Genomic DNA, 15260 nt, shown 5'->3' with positions numbered 1-15260 from the left:
CAACCTTTTGTTCTAATAGTTACCCAACCCACTTAGTTATTATATCCACATTATTCAGTGTTTCTCAGTCAAATGCCTCCATCCAGATGAACGTTTTAGTACCGTTTCAACAATAATCTCTGTCCATACTTAGACACATGAAAGCGCATATTCCACGCCCATTCACGTACACTGGGTATGCGCCCGCCATTGTAAACAGGAAGCAGGTAGTTTACTCTGTTTGGGTGCTTAGCTACAGAAAATAGTATGAACAAGGCAGGGAAATGTGACTGCTCTTCACAGAATCTTCTTGGATAACTTGTCAGCAGACATTTTTGTCTCTTTTCAATCATTGTTTTATCAATGATATCAATGTCATTTCTAAACATAGCGTTAAACAATCTAACATCAATTCCGTCAACGTACAAAATCAAATACTCCAATATTATAATAGATCATTTACATTTCTGTCTGTCCAGGTGTAAACACTGGAAAGGCTGTTTTCGAATATCTACCCTGGCCGGAGTTTTCCAAAAGATCCGTTTTAAACGCTGTTTACATGCATACGAAAGGCCAAAACATATAGAAAAAGTTTTGTTTTAAGAAGTACGTGTGGACGGGGCCTTAGATGTTTCCCTGATCCAACACACGTGATTCAAATCGTCAGCTCGTCATCAATCTCTGCTGCCTAATAACAACCCATTAATTTGAATCAGCTGTGTTGTCGCCCAGTCCTAGCATTTATGAGGTGATTTTGAGGCAATTTAAAAGTATATATATATATATATATATATATATCAATGCAGCCTAAATAATGGAAATATAATTTTAGGCCACGTCGCCCAGTCCTAACATAGTGTAAAGTTCATGTGTCTCCTCTGTTGCAACAGAGTGAGCTCTAAACAGCTATATTGTGAAATAATGTAATAACGTAAGAGCAACTATGCAACATTAAATTACAGTTATCTCGACCAACATAAAACTAATCCCTTGTGTAATGATAAAAACATCACCCCCACAATTTAGCCATAAAGTAACTTTGCTTAATAGATTCTTATGACATTTCAGTAATTAGTAACTGCCTGTCAACCAGTCAAACAAATGGCTCCTATTCACTTACCACTGCACATATACTTATCTACTCTATTTATGCTCTCACATACCAAGTATATTTATCTACAACTGTCCATACTGTAAATGTCTGACCTAGTGTATTCACACTAGTGTCAAAGCTGTACATATCTGACTTATAGTGTATACACCATATTCAATGGTGATGACGGTCATCACTAGCTGTTTATTCATGTAAGAGTCCACTATTATCATTATTCCTAACTGCTGCTTATGCTGTATATATATCAACTGTTTATCTGAGTGCATTCACTCTGTTCATACTGTTTACACTGCCCATGCTGTATCTGTCTTAGGATTTTCATCTCTACCCCTCACTGATATTTATATATACATATATGCATTACTTTGCACTTGACTGCTTTTTGCACTTTTGGTCAGATGCTAAACTGCATTTCGTTGTCTCAGAACCTGTGCTCCTTAATAAATGATAATAAAGTTGAATCTAAAATCTAATCTAATCATACATTGCTCAGTAGGATGGCCTTTATCTGTATCTTTGTACCATAAATGTAAATTGTCAAGTGAGATCTTTCCATTACGGTAGACTTTGCCCCTTGGACCCACCACGCCTTCTCTGTCATAATGTTTTATGCCGTTGTTACATCATGCACAGTGTAGGTAATAAATTGCCTAGGTCGGTGAGCTTCAGTTGAATATTTTGCTGTGAACTTCCATTTATTTTGAAGGATATGCTTGTGGTTTAGCAGATTTTAGCTTCTTAGTTAATAATTACAGACTTCATATTACTGCTGCTGACCAAAGAATATCTTAAGTTTTTAGTTTGATTTCTCACCATTCTTCCACCCACTGTGCAGAGGAAGTGACTGATTTCAATACATGTAACTACAGTGTAAAAAACAACATCAGAGACTTACTGAGATAAGTGCTGTAACTGTCACCAAATGAGCATACAGTTGGTTTTATATTTTTGTGAAATTAATGTTGTTGTTGCTTGTTAAACAGTTGCAAATATTGACTGTTTAGAAAACTTTCCTGCCAAACTGGTACATTTTAAACTTGGAAAAACGAGAGCAAGTAGAAAATCAATCTAAAAACTTCTGTTCCTTGGAAAATGGCTAACAGTAATGGAAGTAGATGCAATTTGTAGTTAATGGGCTAAAACATGAAAAACCAATGCAGTTATCTTCTAATGGAGGTGGATTGGCTTTTACACCAAACAGAAAATGGTCTTTTAGAATCACTCCAAAAAAAGTTGACTATATATTTTCTCTTTCTCCTTCAGTGCGGCAGGTGTGCTATTGCGGGTGAAGATGAATGTCAGACGCCACCTCAGAGAGAAGAACACTGTTCCCAAGATCTTTGCCGAAACGGTGCAACGCTTCGGGGACAAAACGGCGCTGATCTTCGAGGGGACTGGGGAGAGGTGGACCTTCCGACAGCTGGATGAGTATTCCAACAGAGTGGCTAACCTGCTGCTGGAACGGGGTTTCAAGGTAGGATCTTAATCAATGGCTTTACTTTGAAAAAAAAACATTGATAAAGCAGAACTGATTAGTCTTTAACTTGTTTAAACTCTGTTGATGGCAATCAGTTTGACAAGACCCTCATTTGATTGTTTCTCTCTTCAGGACGGTGACGTGGTGGCCCTTTTCATGGAGAACAGGTCCCAATATGTGGGCCTCTGGCTGGGCATGGCCAAGATCGGTGTAGAGGCGGCTCTTATCAACTTCAATTTGAGACTAGAGGCCTTGGTCCACTGCGTCACCATCTCCAATGCCAAGGCTGTCGTGTTTGGCTCTGAGCTGACTGATGGTAAGAGCAAGGAGGATGGAGGAAGGAGGATGTAATTAGAGAAGCATCTGAAGGATATGTGGCGGATTGTGTTTATTATAGTAGAAACATAGTCAGGTTTATAGCCAAAAATCAGAAACCTTCTCAGTGGGCTTTACAGTCTGTGCAGCATTGCTGATGAGTGTTGTTAATGCTTCCGCTGTGATGATAGCAGTAGAAAGCAGCAGAGGTCATAAAAGTTAGATGGGTTTTGGAGGAGGTGTCTCTTCAGAGTCAGTCAATGGAGCTTTAAATGGTTGATGGACGGAAAGGAGGGAATAAGTGATGGAGAGAGAAGTGGAAAAATGTCTCTATGATCAGCCTGCAGTATAAAGAGATTGGACTAAAAACGAGGTGTGTACAGAAAAAAAAACCTAAAATAACGAGCTGAGTCACATGTTGTTTTTATAAATTGGCAATAATGTTAATTGAATCTCTTGTTTTCACTGATAATAATTACAGCATGTAAAATAACTAAATAGCTCTATTACCGATATGAGTTCAAGACCATTATTGAATGGGATGAATACATATTGACTGAGAGATAAACAAATGATTAATGTACAGTCAAGATTAAAGATATAAATCAAATATTACATGTGTGTATTCATATGAGTATTTTTGAAAGCCCAAATAGAAGTAATTACTATATATATATAATGTCTAATTCCTTATATTGCTTAGACTTGGGAGGCACTAATATAAAATTACAGCAGCTCTGTGGAATGGTCAAACATAAATTAGGGATCTATTTCAATCTCCTCATGACCCTCTTCTGGGTCCCTGCCCAATCTGAAAAAGCCCTGATCTCACCAGCTATAAAGAGGGAATGAGTTTTGAGCTGTTCATCCTGGGATTGATGGAGCAGTCTTTGTATTGGATCCTGCACTTGTCATGTGCTTTATGCCTTTAAGTAATTGGAAACGCAGTCTCTTTGCCGCTGAACAGGCTAAAGTCGAGCCTGTAGCCTTTAGTGCTGAGCCAGCATGACATAAGGCTTTTGAATTGAGATACAGAAAATATGAAATGTTTCAATTTGATATTTCCTTTCTTTTGTCTGCACTTCCTCTCTTTGTGTCAAAATATTCCTCTTTTCTTTCTCATTCTCCCACCTGATACCTAGGGATGCACTATATATATATATATATATATATATATATATATATATACATATATATATAATGGGAAACTTATATCATGAGCTTTTGGCTGTTAATGAAATTTTAGCCAATAGATGGAGCAGATAATCCAGGGACATCAAACTGCTGCCGCTGGGTACAGCTTCACAGTGAAGACTAGAGAACCAAACGTGGTTGTCGCTGTGGATGTTTTTTTTACAGTTTCAGAGAAAGACAACATGATTTTCCGCAAGGGCTCAGAGATGAGGAGAAAAAAACCTTTTTGCTCACTATGTCTTACCTTCCTTACTAGTAGTTTAGACCTAGAAGGTGAGGAACTTCTTTTTAAAATACAAAACTGTGAAATTATTAGTTATCTTTTCAGATATCCATATCATGCATCCAGACACCCAAAATAATTTTAATCTACTCTGACCCCTGTTACCCAGCCTTACACATCTTTCCTTGTCTATTGTTGCACCATTTTTTCTTCTCATCTCTGAGAGCTTAAATATCTTACCACATAAAGTTCTCTTGTAAATTGGGATGGAGAAATTAATTTATGGTAATGTGTCTCTCTTTCTCTCATAGCTGTGTGTGAGATCCACAATTCAATGGGGAAGGCAGTACAGATGTTTTGCTGTGGAGACTGGGACCCCAAACGAGTCCCACAGGGAACCGAGTGCCTAGAGCCTCTGCTGGACGCTGCCCCGTCTCATCTGCCAAAAAGGCCACAACGCTGCTTCACGGGTGAGAACTAGGGTTGAACAGATCCACTTTTTTTCAGTTCAAATTCGATTCCAATGCCAGAATTTGAATGTCTACTGATACAAGTACCAATCCTCGCTGTGTGGAAGAGACCGGGATCATTTTTTTATGTGTAAAACCGCATCAGGGTTCATTATAACATTGCTTTTCTAACATTGTAAAACAAAATGTAACAAATAAATACATGGATATAACAACCAATTGGCTAGGGATTATAATTATAGTTCAAAACAATACAACTGAATCAAATGAGAATGAAATGTAACTTTAAGTCATAATTAAACCACAAACAAACTTGATAAATTAAATCACAAGTCACACAAATAGTATAACAAAGTAAAGTTCCCATCATATCTCTCATAACCAATCCGGATCAAAGTTTCCCAAAAATGTGAATAGTCCCAAGCAGTTCATTTCACAAAAGCACAGTTTTTCTTTACAGTGCATTTGGGAATAACTTCAAGGTGTATTTCTCAAGCAATAATGAATCAGCAACCAAAAGTTCAGCGCCTGCTCTAACCAAAGCAACGAAGAAGGCTTTTGTTTGCTTTTACTGATAGTCGCGCACCACAGACTTGTTGAAGAGTGGTGAGTAATACTTTTGGAGCCAAGCAATGACTCACCGTCAAATAAATCACATCACTCAATCATGTTGGAAAAAAAGAAAACACTTTTACCGAGCTGAAATGTCGAGCAATATCTCTGCATTGCAGTGACTTTTTTTTGTCTTTTCATGTTTTCATACATTACATGTAGGTATATTAAGAGAAATGCAGTTTCAGTGTTGATTATTATAAATAGTATTGTTTTTATTATATTTAATATGTTTTTGACCACAAATAAATACAGAGCCAGACGGTAACTGAAATTGAATATTTTTGAATAATGGCAAAACTTTAAACGTATTATGCTCATAACCAAAATTATAGAGATGATTATTATTTTTTTTTATTGATTTTTATGTTTTATTTAGATAATTTTTTGGGGGGGGGGACTTTAGCCTTCATGTACATAGGCGAGCTTATAGAGATTAAACATATTAATATTCAAATGATGTAAATTGTATATATAGATCCCAGATTTGCCTAAAAGAGCTTTGTAGCCCTCTATTATTAGTGCCTTGGTTCAGTCGAGGACAGCTAGTTATAGAAAGATAAATATTCTGAACTTATTAGACTGTTTTGCTTGTAAATATACTTGCCTTTATCCACTTACTTATTGTATCCACATTACTTATGATTATTTATCAAAAACCTTAATGAATCGAGTGTTAATATTTTAGTACTTATCTAAGTACCAATAATCGACCCTTGGGTATTGTCGCAAAAATCAATATCAAGGCATTTGGTCAAAATTTGTGATATTTGATTTTGTCACTCAGTCCTAGCTTGTATGAAGTGCTTCTGTGGAGATTTCAAAATATTGAGATATAGCCTAAAAATACTGAAATATTAGTCCTACTCAAGTCTTACCTGCTCGCTCAGCAGCCACACAGGCTCTTGTAGCAATAAACCCTGCGACCTCTGTGCCTCTGGTGATCTGGACAGATGGCAACCAAAAAGCATCAGGATCAGATCAGTGAGGACACATTCAGATGGGCTTGGAGATGTGTATGTACACATTCAGTATGTTGTGTAGAGTGAATGTCCATAAGTACTGCACTGCTGCTGCTTAGTCACCTCTGTACACATACAAACACACAGCTGATTTGCGTTTGCCAGTTGAGGCAGCACATAGCCACAATGATCCAGCTCTCTAGCTGCATAGAGAGCTTTAAAGTGTACTTCTTTTATGATGTCAGGCACCCGCCATCTAGATCTACAACCAATTATGTAAAGATTTGGATACATCAGGATATCACCTGCTTTACACACTGTATTCCTGAGGCAAAAAAGTGAGATAACTGCTTTATTTTGCCCCATCCCTCAGAGCTGTAACTTAGTCTAAATGAGCTTGCGATAAAAACTGTGAATAGGCTGCTAATTAAGGATCAAAGCCATCAGTTAGACTCCTGCAAGGCTGATGGGAAGTGAGCATTTAGCAGAACATTTATTTCATTTCTCTGCTGTCTGTTTCAGATCGCCTGTTCTACATCTACACATCAGGAACCACTGGGATGCCTAAAGCTGCTATTGTTGTGCACAGCAGGTAGGAAGGAGCCATGCAGCTAACTAACTGACTCACAGGAATTGCAGCTGCTCGCTTTGTTGATCCTTGTAACTTTCATGTGCAGCGTAAATACTGTTGGGAGAAGATGGAAGAGAAACACATAAAACTAGTCGGTGTTGTTTTGACTTTCTTTTCTTGCCCTGCCTCCTCCCACTCTGGTTTTCAGGTACTACCGCATGGCAGCCTTGGTGTATTACGGCTTTAGGATGACATCAGATGATGTGTTGTATGATTGCCTACCACTCTACCACTCTGCAGGTAAAACTGTAACTGTGTGTGATTTTGAAGTTGAGATTTAAAGTTACAATACGCAACTTTTCCTCTTTTCAGAAAATCTAAAGTCAGTCCCTTCAGTCATTTGAGTTTCTCATAATGTTCATCTTGATGAACCAGCCTAAGATAGTGGCCACTCGACAGCAAAAATTCTATTCTATTTTATGTCTTTGAATATTTACATGTTGAGCTAGCATTCAGTGACCCTGACGGCTCCTGTTTCTTTGTCTACAGGTAACATTGTGGGAGTGGGCCAGTGTGTATTACACGGCATGACTGTAGTCATCAGAAAGAAGTTCTCTGCTTCTCGTTTCTGGGATGACTGTGTCAAATACAACTGCACTGTAAGCATAATATAGATTATAAATCACTGCCACAGAATAAATGGGCAGGGTAGCTGTTATTTGTCACTAAGCTATTTGTTTCTCATTACCATCCTGCTCCATTCTCCTCCAGATTGTACAGTACATTGGTGAGATCTGCAGATACCTGCTGAACCAGCCGGTTCGGGAAACGGAGCAACAACATCGGGTGCGCATGGCACTGGGCAACGGTCTGCGCCAGTCTATATGGGAGGAGTTCATGAACCGCTTCAATATACCGCAGATCGCAGAGTTCTATGGAGCCACAGAGTGCAACTGCAGCCTGGGCAACTTTGACAACAAGGTAGAAATGTGTCCTGAATGATTTTCCTCCTCAGTTTTCTTTGTCAGCTCAAGTGTTGTGTATTGCCACTGATTTCCCAAATTCCTTAAATTCTGATTCACGTGGTTCTGTTTCGATTTCCTTTCCAATTTGATTCAGTATCGATTCAATTAGGGATATTTTAGTCTTTATTATTATTATTAAAATGTCTGTGGAGAAATTAAAGTGATGCTGTTTTGATTTTTTGCATCTAATAATTGAAAATGCTCTAAGTGAAAACGAAATACGAAATTCATGGCCATTCAAGTATGTTTTTTCTGAGTTTAGGAGGTGCATTTGAGAGCGCCATGAAATCCCAGTCAGCGCCCGCACACATTTAGACTGACTTAGATTTCAGTGTATTTGAGGTGCAACTGAATCTACCATGCAAGTCCCTGTCTTCCCAATCTTGTTTTCTCAGTTTTGGTAGCTTCTTATCAACACAACTCACATCAGCACTGCAGCTTTTTGGCTGGTTGGAACTGGTCTGCCTTTCATCTTACCAAACTTAAACCGTTGTGGGTTTTTTTGTTGTTGTCTGTGCTTTAGGTTGGAGCGTGTGGCTTCAATAGTCAGATTCTGCCCTTCATCTACCCCATCAGACTGGTGAGGGTTGATGAAGAGACCATGGAGCTCATTAGGGGACCTGATGGTGTCTGCATTCCCTGTAAACCCGGTAGGTTTATTATATAAATGTATTGAACATCGACACTACACCCGGTAAGCCTAAATGTACATACAGAGTGGGGGCTTTAGGGAGGAAAACATCTCAGGAGGATCACACATCCCATGTTTGATTAAAGCTGGACATGTACTTTTGGCCACTTCTAGTGATTCTATCCATTTCTCCTTGTACACATTTGTCTTTCAACTTACTGGTATTAATAAATAAGCTGGCTAGCTAAGATTGGCACATGTACAGAAATGTTAGTTTATGTTTTTCCTTGTAAATAAAGAATATTAAATGAAATGATTTTGCTCTTTATGTTAAGAAGAATATACTTTTATTATGTTCTTTCAATCTCTCTGTCACCATCCCTCCAGGCGAGCCTGGCCAGCTAGTCGGCAGGATCATTCAGAACGACCCTCTTCGGAGGTTTGATGGTTATGTCAATCAATCAGCAACCAGCAAGAAGGTTGCTAATAGTGTCTTCAAGAAGGGAGACAGTGCCTATCTTTCTGGTTAGTCTCTCACTCACTCACTCACTCACTCACTCACTCACTCACTCACTCACTCACTCACACACACACACACACACACACACACACACACACACATATGGAGTTATTCACTGTATTCTTTGCTGACCGACTAAATTAATGTGATATTTCGCCCCCCTACAAGGTGATGTGCTGATCATGGATGAGAACGGACACATGTACTTCAAGGACCGCACAGGAGACACTTTCCGCTGGAAAGGAGAGAACGTCTCGACGACCGAGGTGGAGGGAACTCTCAGCAGGCTGCTAGACATGAAAGATGTTGTTGTGTATGGAGTGGAAGTACCAGGTAAAATCTTGCTTGATGAATATTTGAGAATAAAGTGTCACCAAACTGTGTTCAATGCTGAAGTGATTACAGCTGCAGTATCCAAGCTTAAATTTAATTAAATTAATTAAACCAGTTTGAAATGTCATCCCATATAAAGCTGAGCTGCACTTGAGTGACAGCAGGGACAATTCCCAGTTGCCATTTTCCAGTTGCTGTGATTAGATTAGATAACTTTATTAATATAATATATACTAATTTGGCGTGCACAGTGACAACTTACAGAAGATTACAAGTCAGACAGATCATAGCAGGCAACATATGAGTTTCTTGTGCCACAGTATTAGTAAAGTAATGACTAATGACTAGTATTAATATATAAATATTATATTATATATATAAAATGAATAACAAAGCAAAGATACTTTCCTCCCTGGTGGAATCAACACAGTGCATGCTAACACTGCTAGCAAAGGAGGTGATGAGAGATTGCCTGTTATATGTCTCCATTGTTTTCTCCTTATGATTAATGTTACATAGCTTACACTGCACATTCATTTTGTTTATATACTTGTGACGAATATACTCCAACATCACTCTTGTAACTGCTTTTCGCCACTCTACCTGTAACATTAGGTTGCGTGAGTCTGACTTAAAACAGTAATCTGTCATTTTTGCTACGTATATGGATCTGTGCAGACATTCATAGACAGCAGTGACATCAACGCGTCCCATTCAAAAATGTAATCTCCTAATATAGAACTGGGTCACTTCACTTTAATATTCATTATATGAAATAATGTGATAACTCTATACGTCAAACAAATACTAGAACACTGCATTCATGGCCTCACAAAAATCTGTCTGACATAAAACCTCCACAGAATGAATCCTCTGACATGCCCTTCTCTGTTTGCACAGGAGCCGAAGGAAAGGCTGGAATGGCAGCCATCGCTGATCCGTCTCACTCCACCGACCTGGAGAAGTTTGTGAAGGACATGGAGAAGGTGCTCCCTCCCTACGCCAGACCTGTGTTTCTTCGTTTCCTTCCGGAGGTCAACAAGACAGGTAAAATGCTGTAAAGATTAAGATATTCAGATATTCATTGTTGTTCTTTGGGGAATTTTTGCATTAGGACAGCTGATAGACATTAAAATACAGTAATTCTAAAATGGCTAAACTGCAGCTTAATTGGCTAAATGAAATACCTACATAAACTCTCTTTCTGTCTCTTTCTCAGGAACATTTAAGTTTCAGAAGACGGACTTGCGTCGGGACGGCTTTGACCCCACCGCAGTGTCAGACAGACTGTACTTCCTGGATTCCAGCAGAGGGCGCTATGCGCAGCTGGACGAGGAGCTGTACCGCTCCATACTGTCAGGGAAACACAAATTGTGATGACCAGGCTGACCACTACATGTACACACACACACACACACACACACAAAAAAAAACACACACATGCAGACACAGAGAAGAAGACAATATTGTGTGACCAGGATAGCAGAATGCAGGACCTTGTCCCCATATACACAAATGCATATAAAGTAATAGCCATACACACTCCATGCCAACACATTTACACACACACACACATCCACGTACACATTGTATTCCCAAAACCACTTTACTCTTTGCGACCCCTAAAAACAGTCTTATGCACGCCACACACACACACACATACACACACACACACAGCACCACTCATCCATCCCTCCTGCAATCTCCCCGGCAACTCCTCTCGCTACCTCAGCAAACACAGAGAGAGGCACAAACCGAGTAACCAGGTCTATTTGGTAACTTGAAACCACCCTTCATAGCCACACAATCTTTACGCCCCCCCCCCACAGGTCTCTCAAACGACCACACCTGTCCATCCTGGTCCATCGAACCAGATGTGTTGCTGTGGGACACAGCTGGCTATGCGGGATGTGGAGAACAAAACCGGCTGCCTAGCATCCAGAATGCAAAAACTTGAAAACTACAGATAACCACAGACTTAAAGAATGCTGAGGAAGAGCATGGATTCAGTACAAAAAAAATGGGTGTTGGACAACGAAGGGACTCATGAGGGCCTAAACTGTCTCTCGGCTCGTTCTTTCGTCAGCAGGATTGTTTTTGTGAAAGCGTGGAGCCCCTAATGTCGACTTCACCTGCACAATCAGCCAGCAGTGACAAACCTGTGTGACAACTACAGCTTTGTTTCCACCCTTGTTCTTAGAACTTGACATGAAAATGAAGAAAGGACACCAAGTTTTGTTTTTAAAGGGAACAACGTAAGGATGTGAGGGATTTTGGAAAGCCTTTGACACGTAACCCACAGTTACAGAAGTCAAATTAGACCAGTGGTTGAAGCTCAGAGGTTCACTAAAGTGCAATAGGGCTCCAGCGCTTGCAGTGCAATAATCAGCCGCACCACACGAGTGCTGATATAAAACAAAGCTTTGTATTTAAATATGTCTGCATCACACCAAATATATTTAAGTTGTAGTGTTTGTTTACATATTTAAGAAGTCTTAGTTAATTTATGTTTTTGTTAAAGCTTTCTCTTTTGTTCTCGTGCAGATGTATCAGGTTGTTTTTGCTTTACATGTATCCAAATCCGTGCTTAAGAAACTCATGGAGTCCTCAAAACTGAAACTGCAGTAAGCAGTTTATATCAGCTGCTGGAATACAAAGTTAAGTGATCGGACTGATTCAACCCTGGGCTAATACATGGGGCTATTTCCACATACAGGACTTGTCCACATGCTGACGTACAGTATGTTTGTGTGGCTGTATTGTGCAGGTTTGGTCCTAAAAGGTAGATTTTGCCTATCGTAGGGTGTGTGTGTGCGTGTGTGTGTGTGTGTGAGTATTTTCTTGACTGAAGAAGGAGAAGCACCACATCATCGAGGACTTGTGTTTTCAACAATATTGCGGTGCCAGATTCAAGAGAGCCGAAAGATCCAAAGATTCCAAGGCGGAAGTGCGCCGAAACAGAACGGTAGAAGAAGAGAAAATGTGCTTTGTCATCGATGTTTTGTCTGTTGTTTGCAGTAGCTGTCACCCTCCAGAGGTTGTAGCAACACGAGTGAGCATCATCAACCACAAGCAGAGCACTGTGCCTTACTGTGAGTTCACCTCCCAGATTCACAGGCCCTGGCCCACACATAGTATCTTACATGAATCCCTCTTCTACCTTCATTCAGCTTCACTCATCCCTGCCGTAGTAGCCCTGGTAACATTGGCCTAAATCTTGGGAGCTCATATATTATTCTGAAAAATCATCTGCCCGGCGACTGGCGCCTTCGTCCTGCCAGGTGCAGGAAGAGTCTGTGTTGATGTCTCACTGGGCGAGGCTGCTGTCATCACATTTTCTAGGACGCTATCCTCCTAACTTCCTGTCCTGTGAGTCTCCTCTGGTCCTTCCTTAGCCCCAACTCTAACCTTAATTTGTCTTCTAGCCATCTTATTTGTTTCTTTCTTGGGTCGTCTTATAGATATTGTTCTCCCAAGTTTCCATTTGCTCAGCACCTTTACACCAAGCCTTTATCTCCATCTTTCTGCCAAGCACTCCAGTCATTTTCATGAATCCATCTCCAATCCACTCCTCCCTTACGTATTCCTTCTCCCTCTCTCTCTCTGTCCCTTCGAGCTGGCACCTCCGTTTGGTCCTTGCTGTCTTCGTCAGGTACCAAGCTTCATTCTCTGCCATGTCTGCATCATCTCGCTGTGCTCACGTTGATTCAGACAATGGTATAAACAGCAGTTGGATACATTTCAGATATTTCCTAATTGGAGTTTGTTGGAGGGAGTTTTTTGTCCACCTTTTTCAGGATTTCTGATGACAAAAAGCTCCAACTATACACTCAAAACTGTTCTCAAATATCTTTGGCCAATGTGTGTTGTGTGTAGTCTGCCATTACCCTGTGACTTTTTGTCTTACCTTTGCAACTGACCACATTCTTAGTCACATACAGCACAGCCAGGTTAGTGAGTCATGTGAAGACTGGCTGAAGTGTAGAGGACAAATTTTTCGTCATGATTTTTGGGCTGCTTCGTCTTCTTGTGTTAAAACGGCTTATTTTTAGTTCGTACTTTGCACTGAATGACTGACACAGTTGACCTTGACGGCTGTAGTCCGCTGACGGTGATTGTCAAAGTAATTTCCAAACAAAGCCGTTTGACTGAAACCAAGATCTCATCCCTGCTCCCTCTGTGGTCCTAGTTCGAAGCTTGTCTCTCTCACTTGTATTTATTCTTTAATGATGAGTGTGAAATGTTCTCATGAATGTCTGAAAAAGCAAACGAGTGACCAATGACGATGATGATAACGAAGATGGTGATGATGATGGTGGTGATGGTGTTGTGAAGTAAAGTGTGATTTACGTATCTAAGGGAACACAGTTTGGCTGTTATGATGCTAGTGACTGAGGGTTGCGTTCGCCAGCCCTGACTGAACAGCCTCACAAGCTGATCACTCTGAATAAGATGTTTCCATTTTTCACGTTTTTTAAAAAATAAAAAAATGACTTTAAATTATTTTTTTTTGAAGGAACTGTTAATTATACTTTGATTGTTTCACTGCTAAATGTGTTTGCTTTTTTTTTGCTTTCTTTGTGTGAAATCATAGCTTTGTGATTTTTTTTGGTATAAAAAAAACGGGATTCATGAGTGTGAGACAATCGAATGGCAGTTATTTTCTGTTTTGGTTTTTTTTCTCTACCTTTTTATAAAAGGCAGTAGGAAGCAGACTTTTGTGGATCACAGTGAATGTTAACCAGGAGCCAATTTACTGTTTCCCATTTCCCAATTAGTAACTGTTGTTCTGATAAGGCAGACGGCAGACCAGATGACTCAGGTGGAACACTTGAAACAGCTGAGGGACCACAGGGAGTCACATGTCTGTGGGATAGTTGTGTGTTTTGAGACATCTGTTTGGCCAGGGGGGGGCGCTGTGTCCTTGCCAATACACACAAGTTTCCATTCCACCTTTTATCATGCAGTCTTTGGATGAATAATGAAATGATCTACTGACTACAGCTGCTGTAGATAGAAATGTATAGGTGAAGATAAAACATTACATGATGTATCTCAAAATGTGGGATGTTTTCTTCGATGTTAATGTTTAAATTGGCCTGTTAAACTCGCTTGACCCTTTTTCTTTCACATTTTTCATCTCAGAGGTTATCTGCATATTTTTACTTTATTATTTGACTGATTAAAGCTCCCAAAACAAAGTCAGTCCGTGGTGACTGATGTGAATTTAAGTTTGTCCATTTGAGCTCCAAGGTGATCAATTTTGAGAGGAAAGCCCTAGGGGCATCAAACTATCACCAGTCTTCCCAGCTCATACTGAGACAATCAGAGTCTCTGGTTGGAAAGCACTGCAAAAAAAAGGGGGAGAAGTCACCTCTGAGCTCATAGATAAGTCTGTGATTATGTTGAGATCATTTCACACCAGGCTGATTGATTTCTGTCCCTCATGCCTCTGATCAACATCTCTCACTCAGCTTTTTGCACTTTTTGTTTTTTTGTGTTCCTTTCTTGCCTGTGGTGGTCCTCAGGAACATCGAGCCGTGCTACAGAAGGAAACGAGTTTGTACATGTCTGCCTATGTGTGTGAAAGTTTTATTTTTTTTAATTATTATTATTTTATTTTCTCGTCTCATTGCGCAGGCGGCAGCTCCTAGCCTGTGCAACAGAGTGTGTAGGGGAGGTCTGTGAGGTGTGCTGTGTGTGTGAGACACACACACTGATGTCCTCTTGTCCACTGAAGGCTAGCTGTATACATCATGCATTTTAAGAAAATGAGATAAAAACAGTGCTGCAAATGGAAAATCATTATTAATAAAAACTATTTAAATTGTTCA

At 39.9% G+C, this 15260-nt stretch overlaps 1 protein-coding gene across 2 annotated transcripts in view; it reads left to right on the top strand.

Annotated features, from left to right (window-relative positions):
* The window catches only part of slc27a4 (solute carrier family 27 member 4), a 23218-nt gene extending 7958 nt beyond the window's left edge, over nucleotides 1–15260 (top strand). For both annotated transcript variants that reach the window (XM_073478299.1, XM_073478300.1), the window contains exons 3-14: nucleotides 2357–2567; nucleotides 2703–2886; nucleotides 4614–4772; nucleotides 6869–6938; nucleotides 7126–7217; nucleotides 7467–7576; nucleotides 7689–7898; nucleotides 8466–8592; nucleotides 8961–9098; nucleotides 9262–9426; nucleotides 10327–10473; nucleotides 10646–15260. In XM_073478299.1, coding sequence (XP_073334400.1) covers nucleotides 2357–2567; nucleotides 2703–2886; nucleotides 4614–4772; nucleotides 6869–6938; nucleotides 7126–7217; nucleotides 7467–7576; nucleotides 7689–7898; nucleotides 8466–8592; nucleotides 8961–9098; nucleotides 9262–9426; nucleotides 10327–10473; nucleotides 10646–10803 — 1771 coding nt within the window. In that variant the 3' untranslated portion in view covers nucleotides 10804–15260. The remainder of the gene's footprint in view (nucleotides 1–2356; nucleotides 2568–2702; nucleotides 2887–4613; nucleotides 4773–6868; nucleotides 6939–7125; nucleotides 7218–7466; nucleotides 7577–7688; nucleotides 7899–8465; nucleotides 8593–8960; nucleotides 9099–9261; nucleotides 9427–10326; nucleotides 10474–10645) is intronic.

The sequence above is a fragment of the Pagrus major genome, chromosome 12 (assembly GCF_040436345.1).
Source record: "Pagrus major chromosome 12, Pma_NU_1.0".
In the NCBI taxonomy this organism is placed as follows: domain Eukaryota; kingdom Metazoa; phylum Chordata; class Actinopteri; order Spariformes; family Sparidae; genus Pagrus; species Pagrus major.
The sequence above is the reverse complement of the archived record's forward strand: the minus strand, read 5'-3'. Positions and strand labels throughout refer to the sequence as shown.